The sequence below is a fragment of the Mytilus trossulus genome, chromosome 3 (assembly GCF_036588685.1).
Source record: "Mytilus trossulus isolate FHL-02 chromosome 3, PNRI_Mtr1.1.1.hap1, whole genome shotgun sequence".
Lineage (NCBI taxonomy): Eukaryota > Metazoa > Mollusca > Bivalvia > Mytilida > Mytilidae > Mytilus > Mytilus trossulus.
In genome coordinates, this window is record NC_086375.1 from 27,980,314 (window position 1) to 27,994,376 (window position 14,063).

At 32.1% G+C, this 14,063-nt stretch overlaps 1 protein-coding gene across 1 annotated transcript; it reads left to right on the plus strand.

Moving 5' to 3' along the window:
- The first annotated feature begins 4,810 nt into the window (after positions 1-4,810).
- Positions 4,811-5,914, plus strand: LOC134710613 (uncharacterized). The gene has a single exon (XM_063570996.1). It carries the CDS (start codon positions 4,811-4,813, stop codon positions 5,912-5,914), a length of 1,104 nt encoding a protein of 367 aa, XP_063427066.1.
- Positions 5,915-14,063: the final 8,149 nt, after the last annotated feature.

Consider the following 14,063-nt stretch of genomic DNA (forward strand, 5'->3'; position numbering starts at 1 on the left):
AGGAAATGTGATCAAATAACGCTTTTTTAATTAATATTTTGTTTCTTATATTACAATATTATAAAACCCAGACGATTTATATTCTACTTTCTTATTTTGGGTGTCTGATATCTGGTTATAGAAGGTACAAATAAAGTCAAACATTCTCTTGTCCTGTTTTTTTCTTTGGGACGAATGTCGCTCTAAATGCAATATCGCAGTTTTTGCATGTGATAAATTAAAATAGTAACAAAACGAAAGGAATTATTAAAGATCACGGTAAGTATAGTGTCCGGCTAGGATCGTGGTTTTTCGAGTGATTTGATCGGACTTTTTCGAGTGTGACCACTTTCTTCGAGTAATTATAATAAAAATTTAAACAAACAGACTTCCTTTCTGTCAAGACGTGATATAGACGTTTGAGTTTAACATAAACTGGTGTGTCAGTATTTAAGATAAAAATATCTTATCAATCCGATATTATTTTTGTTAAAAAAGTTGAATTTAGCTGTACAATGCTTTTATTAAAAAAACAGAAAAAAGGCAATTTTATACACATACTAATGCAAATTTCGATAAAAATGCATACATAGAATCCTTATATTCTTAGATATACAGACACTTTACAAAAATTCTTGTTATTGCATTGAAAACGACATTTTGAGACTAAATTCCTGTCTATGTGTTCGTTTTTTTTTTCGAGAGCAGTCCGGGCTTTTTCGAGTGCGTCCGTGTATTATCGAGTGATTCTACAAATTTCCGATAGCTTAAAATGTTAAATGTCAGTGTATTTACGTTTAAAAACAATAAAAAAGAGTTCAAGTTATGTACTTTTTAAGGCACAAAACCAAAGCATTCATTAGTTTGATAATGGTGTACAACGATTAAACTTTATAAACAAGTATCGTACATTTTAATATATTGTTGTTTGTCTCTTCTCATAAATTACGTGTTCATTATATATTCATGATGCCAACAATCTAATGAAAGCATAGACAATTTGGATTCAGACGTACAAATGTACGTACACATAGTTTGTCCAGGTTTCTTACTGCGTTTTTGGTAAACAGCTGCGCCATGAGCGAATACTACGCCCGTAGCGTTTTCAAAGAATAAAGTTCATTCTCTTATGTTGTGGCTTATGATCTATATCTTGCATGAATTAGATATTTCACATGGCACATTTGTACAGAGTGTGATACGAAAATCTGCGTTAATTTGATCTGCTTATTCAGGATCATATTAAGATGATATTACGGCATCTCATTGGCTATTCGTTAGGTCATTTATGAGAATGGTATACCGTTTGATATCAACTCTCTTTATTTAATTCCAATAGAATAAACTCGGCGTATTATAGTGAAATTAAATAACTAGAGTTAATATCAAGCGATATCCGTTCTCACTTGTTATGGAACCTATAAATAATTTCACAGTTTCATATTAAACATTTATGAAAAACTTAAGGGAGGTTACGTATACATTAATCTATGTAAATCCGTCACCAAAGTGTCGTGAAAACTTTTAAAAGTACTTTAAAAATATAGTCTAAAAACTGCAAAATCATCCCCTTTTAGCTCATCTTACCAAAACGTGTTAAGTGATTTTTCCGTCACTTGCTGTTCGTCTCTGTCTGTCTTCATCGTCCGTTTACTTTTACAAAACTCATGTCCGCTGAATCTACTAGACCAAGTTCATTAAAGATAGAGAATTCTGTAAACAGCAATAATGCTCAGTAAAGAAAGAATTACAAGCAAGTCACCATCACCAAAATAGAGAATTTGGTCATAAATTCTATTCTGGTTTTCAATGTTGTAGAGTGTCCTTTGTTTAACATGCACTGCAACACATAGACAAAGGTGAGCGACACAGGCTCTTTAGAGTCTCTAGTTTGTTTAATAAAACCCAATAACTCGGAAACGAAAAATCTATAATTTTATAAAATTCGAAAGGGTGAATACCTAAATAGATATAAATATTGAAGATTCATGTAAATTGGTTACAGCGTTTGTGAGTTATTCTCCGACATGCTGACGATGCTGACGATGGACGGACAACGGTATACCGTAATACGTTCCGTATAAAAACTTCGGGGTTCACCACAATTTTTTTTAATTAATATGACAACAAAAGAGCCATGATATGAAGTTGAAAAGATAATGAGTCCCCTGCACTATGTTCTAAAGACCTTTTCATGAAGGATCCAATAATTTCTAATATAACAATTGAAAGTTGTGGGAGAACGTTTTCCGGTCAGAATGAAATTGAAATAGGTCAATTTTGATCACCGTAGTAATATGGTTTTGTGATTTGTTGAAAAGATATGATTTTGTCTTTCACTTGATTACTGTTATAAATATAAAAAAGTCATTTTTTCAAGTCAAGAATACTTTTTTTTTATTCACAATTTTCTTGGAAAAAAACAGGACCATTTGTTAAAAAACCCGGATGATTTCACAGTTGCTCTCGAAAAAGCCCAGACAATAATAAACACTCATTGTATTTGTTAGATACAAGGAAATTGTACTTCTTTGTTGATCACAACATGTTTAGTAATCAAAATAAGTTGATAGTCATGAAACTATTATAATTACGAAATAGCAGTTAATTGACCTTATCGTATGTTTTTTTTTCACTCGAACAAAAACCCGGAACGAATCACGAGAAAAACCACGATACTAGCCGGACACTTTACCTACCGTGAATATAAACCGAAATAAACACCTTTCAAATCTGTAATTACAGAACAGGGAAGGACAATTTGTTATTTTTTTACCCACATAAGTATATCTATACTAGTCAAGGAAGAGAACGACTCTGAAACCGTGCAAAGTCGGAAATATTTGTGATATGACGTATACATAAAAAAATAAAAAAAATAAAAATGAAATCACAAAATACTAAACTTTGAGGAAAAATATAAAACGGAAAGTCCGTAATCAATGGCAAAATTAAAGAAATAGATTTGTTTTTATTTAACCATGGGTTAAGCAATTATATTTGATTATTTTACCCGGAGTGTTAGATAAAAATGTCAAAAATAAAACAAACAAATATATAACACAGAAGCGCTATAGGCATATACATATTAGTAGATACAGCGCATAAGCAAAAATGAAAGACGAATAGAAACAGTTGTACAATAACACAATGACGAAATGTATAGGTACAGAGCCACGTCACATATATTAAAGAAACACAAAAATGCAATATACAAAGCACATTAGCAAAAAATAGACAAGAACAAACATTACCATAGAACAATAACAGAAAATGGTAGGATGTACAAGTACAGAGTCACGACAAATACAGGTAGTTATAAAGGTACCAGGATTATAATTGATTACGCCAGACGCGCGTTTCGTCTAAATAAGACTCATCAGTGACGCTCAAATCAAAATAATTATAAAGCAAAGAAAGTACAAAGTTGAAGAGCAATGAGGATCCAAAATTCCAAAAAGTTGTGCCAAATACTTCTAAGGTCGTCTATGCCTGGGATAAGAAAATCCTTAGTTTTTCGAAAAATTCAAAGTATTGTAAACAGGATTTAGAAAACAAAATATCACAAAAAAACCAACCCCAGACTACACAGTAAAAGCAATATTTATAAAGACAAATAAAAGAATAATATAACATGTTATTACGATGATACAACATCAGTACCCATAATCTATACTTCAAGACCATCGTGTATTATTTTGAAGTTGATACGGAATAATTGTCAACAAGGTCTTGGTACCTTCCGACGAACTTAATAAGGAAAAGGACAAGACATTCTTTGACATACCCCTGGTTCATCAACTTTTTACGTAGACATTCGTGGCGTTTGACAAAGTATGAGTAGAAGTTGCAAGCTCTTGAATAAGGAATAAGTTTGGGAATATATATCCAAATAAACTCATCATAGATACCAGGAATAAAATTTAATATTTACGCCATATACGGTTGAAGTTGGTATATTGCTACTAAGGTGGGAGAAATTGATCATTGCGAAATTAAAATCGTCTTATTTGCCATAGATTATGATACATAGATGACCGTAGTAAATGCAGTGTTTTATACTACCTAAATTTGTCTTTGAAACAATCTTTTTCTTCAGAATTTAGATCTGCATAGATAGTATTACATGATAAACAGCTAATTTTGACTGTAATATGGCAATATATAGACGAAATCGTATAAATTTATTTAGTAATTTATTGTTTTCAATGTTTCTTTTTTTCTTAATAACCAGATGTGTTGAGATATATCATGGCTTCATTCACTCCGTGTGAACCGTGTGGTCACGAAGGGAACACACAGAATGCAGAGAAATGGTGCACGGATTGCAACGAAGGGTTTTGTAATGTATGTGAAAAGGCACACAAGTCACTGAGAATTACGAGAGACCACAATTTGATCTTAATCGAAGACTACCGTAAAATTGAAAATGTGAATGTTTGTGTTCAATGCGAGGAGCACGGGTCTAACCTGCAGATGTATTGCAAAAGACATGAAAAGGCTATTTGTATTGCATGCCTTCCAACAAAGCATACCTATTGTGCCGACTCAATAGTTCGCGAAAAATGCGAAGACATCAACTAATCTGGCGGACTTGGAACATACAATTAACGAAACATTAGTTAACATACGAACATGTCTTAATGAACGCGAGGCTGCAACCGAAAGAGTTGAAAAACAAGAAAAGATCATCAAGAAGCGTATTTTTGATACGAGGGAAACTATAAATAAGCATTTAGATGATCTTGAAAGAAAATTGTTAAACGAGTTGACAACAACACATACTTCTTGTAAATCAAAATATGGGAAAATACAGAATCAGCTGAATGAAATGGAAAAGGAAATAAAACGCCTCCAAGAACAAACATCTCAACTAAAACGTTTTGCTTCAGACATACAGGTATTTTTAAGTACACATCAGATGAATAAAGAAATACATGATGAGGTTAAGTCAATAACAAAAGCCTTAGCTTCCGTTAAGAATGAAAACATAGAAATAGAGATACACCAGGACATAACTTCACTGCTTAAAGATGTCTACTACTTTGCTAGAGTAAAAGTGGACAAAAGCACCATCAACTGTCCTTTTAAGGATGAAAAAATCAGTCTAGCCCAAATACAAGTGCCAGCTAGACAGCAATTACTGACTGCAAGGTCTGTTCATAATACAAACCTAAAGCTGCGAACGAAATTCACAGTTGACCAAAAAGGAAAGAAAATGGAGATAACAGGATGTGCAATATTGGCAAATGGTAACTTATTGTTTGCCGACAACACTGGGAAGGATGTATTAATGGAGTATAATGTAGACGGACTATTTATCCGTGATATACCCGTATCAGCAAAGCCTTCAGATCTGACAGTAATAACTACCGATCAAATAGCTGTTTCTTATAACGATCTTAACTACATCGATATTATAGATTTAAAGAAAATGACAGTTCTGAAAACGGTGAAATTTTTATGCCACTGTCGAGGGATATCATACAATGATGGAAGGATTTATGTTTTAGTGTATGGTGTAGGAATCGTGATGTTGAATATGGAAGGAACTATACTTAAAACAATCAAGTGTGACTTGCATGTGTATAATATTACGACGATCGAAGACAGAGTCTACTACACAGTGCCTTTTTCAAGTACTGTTAAATGTTGTACTACAACTGGAAACAACATATGGAAATTTAAGGGTAACTTACTTACTGCACCGGGCGGCATTGCCACTGACAGTGCCCAAAATGTGTTTGTTGTGGGTATACGATCTAATAACCTTATGATATTGCAAGATGATGGAACTGTCAGCAAAACATTACTTTCCAAAGCAGACGGACTAAACAAACCCGCACGTCTATATTACGAAAAGGAAACGAACATATTACTGGTGTGCAACAAATACGACGGAACTGCTTTTTTATACAATGTTATGTTTGATTAAATGCGTATTGCCGATGCCGATGTAGTTAGTTTATGTATATGTAAACTATTTCTAATGGTATAGATCCACCTGATTCAAGAAAAAGAAGATGTGCCAATAATCTCCACAAAGGCCAAATGACGTATATCTTTAGATATTTTACGAACTTCAGCAATGAGCACAACCCATACAGCATATGCCACCAGCTATAAAAGGTAAAAAATGCTAGGTTCAAACCCTCCCTCACCTTGGACAGTGTTGTGAATTTAAAAAAAATGTATATCTATGGGAAAATGCAAGTACAGTTTTAGGGAATATAATTGTGTTAACCAAACTATAGACTGAATAATTTAACAGACTACGATAATTTTAACTCCAACACGTCACTACAGTCAAGGGAATAGAGATTAGTTGTGATATTTTAAACACCGTACGATGGTGACAAAGGAAAATCACCCTCCGTTATAGGAAAATAAACATCATGGAACAAAAAGTCGTCCCTTTTGTCGTTAATATTTGTAAATAGTTTCCCTTGTAACTGAAATAACTTACTTAAGGAAAGCACATTGCTTTATTTTTTTTATAGTTTTATTTAATTTCGACGGTTTGTTTAGAGAATTCTTGATTCTGTAACGAAAAATGTCATTAAGATGACGGCAAGAGTTGTTGTTGATTTTATCAATTAATAGGGTCATTACTGAGTTTTGTAATGAAATGTGATGCATTACTGTACAAGAACAAGTTTAATATCAAAGGGGCACATTTGGTGTACATTGGATGATATTTATATGTCGATAAACTTGATTGCGGACACGTACATTCCTTTGCTAAGAAGAATCAATATTTCATCACACCATCAGTAAGAATATATAACATATTTGCCTTTCTGTATACCTATTCGGTTTTTGAGTTTACCAAGCGTTAAAGTTACAGTCTTGAAAATATCATGATGCCAGAATAAAATTGATGTTTCTCAGTCCTCATTATAATAAATACATTTATTACTGTACGTGAATGAAAATTGTGTCTGAACATTTTACAAACATGTAATTATAAGAGCTATCAAAGTGGATAAATATTTTTTTTCTAATTAAATATTCAGTTTAATTTTTTTTATTGTACAATTTTTTTTTTACAAAAATTAGATTGTTTGACCCTCAGTAATTAATTGTATCAATGGTCACTATCTGTTTGAATTAGGCTATAATCTTACATGCAATCCATTTCATGCATATTTGGGAGTATAGTCAGTTGGACATCTATGTGAAAAATGCTTCTTTGTTCCCAAAAAAATCACTGCAATATTCATTCAACATGTTCAAGATATGATATTTTACCCATACAAGTTCTATTTTGAATGATTTTAAATTTAGTATGAAAAGGCTTGTTGCAAACATTGCAATACTCTCTCATTTCAAACTGCTGAGCCAACTTGATACACAGTACATAGTAACTACTATGTAACATTAACTACACTGCTTCATATTGAAAACCAGAAAGATGATATGTCTGTATTAAATATATACGAAGTAGATTTTATCATGAACCTTCATGGTATAATAAGCATTTAATGCCAATTCAAAATCCAAAACGGCTGCTATTTTAGCATAATTTTTTCCACAAATTGGATGTTGAAACTTCATAAATAGTAAAATTCTTCCTGCCTTGAATATATCATTAGGTTAAAAATTGATTTGTTACATCTAAAGCTTTTTTTTCTGCAAAAAAAACTACATTTATTTATACTGATATTGATTCAAGTAATGAAATGAGCTTGCCTGGGACATGATATATATTTTGCTTTGTTTTAACATTGACTGTGATATTGTTTATCGAAATTTGTATATATATTTTTAACGTTTTATGCATTGGCTATTTCCAGGACATGTTAGTACTATTTACATTCTATATTTGATATGTTTATCAAGAATTGGCAAGTGCTTTTTCAAGAACAAGAGAGAGAATTATTTTTCAAAAGAGCAAACATTTTTCGTAAATTGTGGAAACTATTTTTCTTTATTTTTTTACTTCTATTTTTAAGAGGACACATTAGGGAATGAACATTTTGGTGAAAAATCATCAAAGGATAATCCTCCCCTGTAGTATTACTAGATTTATTTCACTTGACAGGAGTTTTGGGATAAGCTAATCAATGAAGTTTCCAGCTATTCGTCCCATATCATACACTAAGTTCTTTTGTATATACGTTTGGTGACACTGATTATAATTCTATAATAGTTATAACGGCAATCATCCTTATCACACACATCTTCAAATAGACTGTCCTTATGCAAATTAAAACATAGCTTCGCCCGATCAGTTGAAATAACATTGGTAATACTTTTTTTGTAAAAAAAATGTTCATTCAGTTCAATTTATTATGGGGTTTACTGATGTGTGGACAGAGGGTAAAGCATCACTGTTATTACGTTACTTTATCAACTTTTAAGGGGACATTATTCTATCCATCAGAATAATCACTATTTGGATATTTCAGTTTTATGGTACAACTTTTTCAGTCGTAAAGTTGAACATCTGCTTTCTTGCTCTGTGAAGTTTTTTTTTCTGATTTTCTTTCGTCAATTATTATGCAGGTTTTTTTTCGCATTATTTATTCAAAGTTAATCATTATTTTTGATCAGTTAAATTGTATCTGACGATAAAACAGCTCTCTAAATTTTGTTTAAATTAATTGTCTTGATTTGAAGATGTGATCACATTTTGGAATTGAAATTTTTGTTTTAATATAGTTAAACATTGAAATATACTATATAAGTATACAAATCTGCTCACTTTTTGTCGAGCCTGCAACCTTTGTTGCAGAAAGCTCGACATAGGGATAGTGATCCGGCGGCTACGGCGGCGGCGTTTGCTCACTTCTTAAAAGCTTTATATTTCAGAAGGTTGAAGACCTGGATGCTTCATACACTACCAAAAATTTACTCACGTTTTTTTGGTACATTTCTACCCTCGTATATATCAGAACTGTTCGGCAAGACAGAAAACATGTAATGTTATACTTGCTGTTTATTCAATACTGTTAATTATTATTTACTAATTCTATAAATTTAGTACTGTTTCAGATTTTGTCAGTACTGTTTCAGTACTGATTTTGTCAGTACTGTTTCAGTACTGATTTTGAAATAAATGTTTCAGTACTGATTTTGACATAAATGTTTCAGTACTGATTTCGTCAATACTGATTCAGTTCTGAGATTGTCAGTAATGATTTAGTACTGATTTAGTCAGTAGTGTTTTATTAAGTTTACCGATTTTGTTAATACTATTATTGAGTTTATATTTTCATTCACTGTTTTAGTAATAAACTTACTTTTTTGTGCGCACCTTATCCATATGAAAAAAATAATTGTTTCTTTAAGTATAGTTGTAGCAGTCGATTTGGTTTGGTTAATTTGAATGTGTATTATTTCAAAAAATATTTGGAACCGAAAACTAGATAAGTAAAGTTTTGTACATACTGATTGTGACATATTTTGTATCTTGTTTAGACATCTCTGATTCAGTATTGGTCTATCATTGGAGAAATTGTTACAATGTGCATCTCAGTACAATTGGTATCCAAATATAGGTTTGATAATTCTGTGACAATATTACTATTATCATTTTTTAGCTGGTTACATTTTTCTCTTAGACTATGTCACCCTGCTGAGCAATTTTTTTTTAGCGACGTGAACATGACCAAGGAAAATTTTCAACCTTTTTTTCGTCTATCGAAAAACTATTGAAGTGTAGGGAAAAACAATAGAAATAAAGCAAGATAAGCATTTTATCGGATTTTACCCTTTAGAAGCAGCTGAATTTACTCCCGGTTTTTTTATGGAGTTCGTGTAGATTTTTCAATGTATTTTTCAAAGTGTTGTTGTAAATGCTCTTTAGTTTTGTGGTTCTTTGTTTACTTCTTGATTTTGATTGTGACTGTCTTTCTGTGTATACCAAACGAATACGCACTCGACATCAGAGAGATTCACACTGTGCTTCGAGGCTGATATTTAACAATTTATACATGTATCAAACAAGATGTGAATCTTCAATACTGTTCATTTTTGGTATGTTGCTATAATTGCTTAAAACATGTTGCAATTGATGCAGTCATATGTTACTATGTTAGGCAATGCATTATAATTAACACAAAACAATATCTCGTTTATCTTAATTTTAATCATAACTGGAATTTCTTGTATTTTTCATAGCAATTTTTTAATATATAATAAAACATTCAATATCATACAAGCATGTTAAGTTTGTGACAAAAATCTATATCATTGTCATGCCCCTTGATTATTTTATGACCCTTTAAAGTTCGTAAATAAAACAATGAAAGAAACAATTATTAATTTTGCATTTATCATGTTTCATTGCTCTCCCCCTTCGCCATCTTTTTTTTTGAATGCTTCTTAGGATGTCAGTTTCCTGTCTCTTTTCCTCAATTCAGTCCCGCATATGATGTGTCTTGCTACATTTAGAGTGGTAATTCAAGAGGACACTTTAGTTCTAATATGATCTCTGTATAAGCATCCATCTTTAATGTTTTGATACTTGTACGAAACTCAGAATTAAATTGTTCATGATTAAATGTTGTTCTTTTTCTTCAGATGAGTGCCATATTGATACATCATTTGGTATATATAGGTCTTCAATTTTCACATCGAACATTTCCATGTCTGCTCCTGTCTCCATTGCTGTTAATCATTCTGAGGAAAGAAAATGAAATGACTTTATAAAGACTTTTATATACTTTTTTTTATATTTCCTCATTTTTGTGTTATGTAAAAATAAAAAGAATGCATAATTATGGAGGGGAATGGTCATCAAAATGTACTTATTACTTTATATAATGGACTGGACTTCTGATACTACATGTATATTATATATATATTTAAGACATAATTCATGGGGGCTTGAATATATCGTGATTTTACCACGGATTGGCTCTTTCTGAGAAATATTTTACCCGGAGAGTTAGCGAGGGGTAAAATATCGGCATAAGGTACAACCCGTGGTGAAATCACGATATATTCAAGCCCCCATGAATTATTTCGATTCTAATAGGACAAATACGGCAATTCTTTTGGATCAAAGCGCTCTAGGTGAATGACAATATTTGCCGTTCCCATAAATAAACACACACTTAAATTGACGCAAAAGAACGGAGCAAACTGAAGTAGTGACGTGCTTTATCTATTTTCAATAACGTATTTAGATAGTTTTGGATGAATTTAAATGATAATTTACTTAAATGTATTATATGTATAAAAATAATTGGCTTGTACCAGATTTTAGCATCGTTTGTTTACGTTTCTTTGTTGTGATGATTTTCGGTTTCACAAGCGTGTATTTTCCCGTAAATTGCTTATGTTCTTACGTCATCTTTCTATGACGTCGGACACCTCATTCATAAAAAGCATATGACATGGGAGTACAATCGGAAGAGCCCTGGAAATATTTCATATTTTACCACGGGTGTGTACTCAAAGCGTTTGAAGAACGTCATGTTAGAATATTGATTCGTATATTTTAACAAATTTGATTCGTTCAGGGATAGTCACATGTCGAACAATATTTTCGAAGGTAGAGAGAAAACGGCGGATTACAAAAAGCATATTGCACAGCAAAAAGCATATTGCACAGCAAAAAACATATTGCACGGTTATTTTTAGAATATCTAAAAACCGATATACTTTGTGACGTCATGTAATGAATTTCAGGATATTGATAACGTTCTGAAACAAATGATTTCTTCAATCAAATACATGAGATGTCAAAAAAATAAATATAAAATGAAATAACAACTATAATTTTTTTATTTTCAAGGAGACAATATGATATCTATAAATTTCAACAAAACTAGATTACGATTTTGATACAAATATGGTCGTAAATAAATAATATAACAAATATAGCCTTTGTATGAGGTCAATACAGGATGTATCGACCCAAAGAAGTATACCAACCTCGGACTTCGTCCTCAGTCCATATACTTATATCAATATATCCTTGTATCGACCTCATACAAAGGCTATATCTTTATAATATATCAATCAAAGATGAACTTTGCTGCTAAATGAAAAAAGGAAAAGGAAAATATAATTATTTTTAAAATTCATCATCATCAAAGTTTGCCAGTGGCAATTTTTTCATGCAGGTGTAGCTATAACCATCGGTTTATTTATGTGCTCTTTATAATAAGAATCGTGAAACAACGACAAAAAGACATTTAAATATATACTCATTACTTTATACAAAAGTACATTAATGTTTAATGGGTTGAAGCGGAAATTCAATTTAATTGAAAGTTTAACGTACATATGATTATGAAGCACTCAGTCCGATTCAGCCAAAACGTGTCGATGTGACGTCAATGATCTGATCAAACTGTCGAATTGCACGGGCGCCAAAATGGGTTCTGTTTATCAACGTCTAATTGTGTCTTTTTAAAGCACAGAACCACCTCTGAGGGAAGCCGGTTGTGCAATATCCTCATAGACATAGATTTTGTAAAAAGACATTTAGGCATCAGGAGATGATAGTAGAACAATATAATTTACCTACTATTAAACGATGATTTAAACTTTACAAAACTTATTAAATGCAATGTTTATGTTTTTTTTTCTAAATACGCATGACATATTTGCCACTGGACATTAAGCAATCAATAGTTAATTATGTGTTGTAAACTTACCCTGCAGTTATGATTGTTGAGAATAACCTATGTTGAACAAATTAATGCTTATTAATGACATACAGTGAAGCACCGGGAAAAAATACAATATAACATGTATTAGTTTTCTTAATTGTGAAGTACCTCTGTCGGAACTTTATTATGATAATAATCATATTGATAAAAAAAATCATCAAACCGCTTCAAATAAAAATAACTTCTTATTGTGGAATTATTTTTTCTTAACCAGGTGCCTGTGTCGGCAAGCAGAAGTAAGTGTGCACAGTGTAGCATATCTTGGACATTTGTCTCTACGGATTTCTAAACCTTTCCTCCAGATTTTTCTTAGAAGCTGCTCCGACTTATTTTTTTTAGAATCCAACCGAACAATACGGGTTCTATCGTATCTCACACCATTCATATAGAATTGCGGTAAACGTTTTTTACTTAATAGAGTATTATTGGGGGTATATGAGTTATTCTGGCGTATTTAAATGGGCACATTCTAAAACGTTTTGGGGATGTGTAACAATAAAACAAAAGTTATTTTCCTAACTCAGGAATCTGGTATTCAGTAGTTGTCGTTATTGGTGTGGTTCCTAAGTGTTTCTCGTTTCTTGTTTTGAATGATTTTACACTAGTTATTTTGGGGGGCCTTCAGTGGATGTCATCTGGTTATGTGGTTTATAAGTGTTTCTCGTTTCTCGTTTTTGTATAAATTAGACCGTTGGTTTTCCCGTTTGAAAAGTTTACACTAGTAATTGTTGGAGCCCATTATAGCTTGCTGTTCGGTGTGAGCTAAGGCTCTGTGTTGAAGGTCGTACCTTGACCATAATTGTTTACTCTTATATATTGTTACTTGGATGGAGAGTTGTCTCATTGGGACTGACACCACATTTTCCTATATCTATCGACCATTGGTTTTCTCGTTTGAATGGTTTTACACTAGTCCGTTTTTGGTCCTTTATAGATTGCTGTTCGGTGTGAGCCAGGGCACGGTGCTGAAGACCGTACTTTGACCTATAATGGTTTCCTTTTACAAATTGCGACTTATATGAACATGCTGAACAGGAGATTTTTCTCATTGGCACTTAAATCACATCTTCTTATATATAAATGCATCACTGTGCAACCCTTACTTTGTGATGCCTGCCTAGAGTGGTTTCACCGGGCCAAAAATGCATCGGACTGAAACAACATACTGGTTGTGTGGAAACTGTCAATCAAATTAAAATTAAAAAAATGTACAAAATATTGTAAAAAAATAATTCAATGCAGTGCATTTACGTAACAATAAAACAATGTAACTGTAGACATAAATATCATTGTTACATTCGTAAGTAATCATGGAGTTCCCTAGTCAACCCTAGGTATGCATTCCGGCAATTAGCCTAAACTTCATTGTAACAAAAACTTTTTTTTAATGTTACATTTCTAAGTAATCATAGCCAGTACCAAAACAAAATGAGAAATTAAAATATTTCACAGACA

Coding starts and splice junctions, on each gene's coding strand:
- LOC134710613 (XM_063570996.1), top strand. CDS start 4,811: ATGGAAAAGGAAATAAAACGCCTCCAAGAACAAACATCTCAACTAAAA.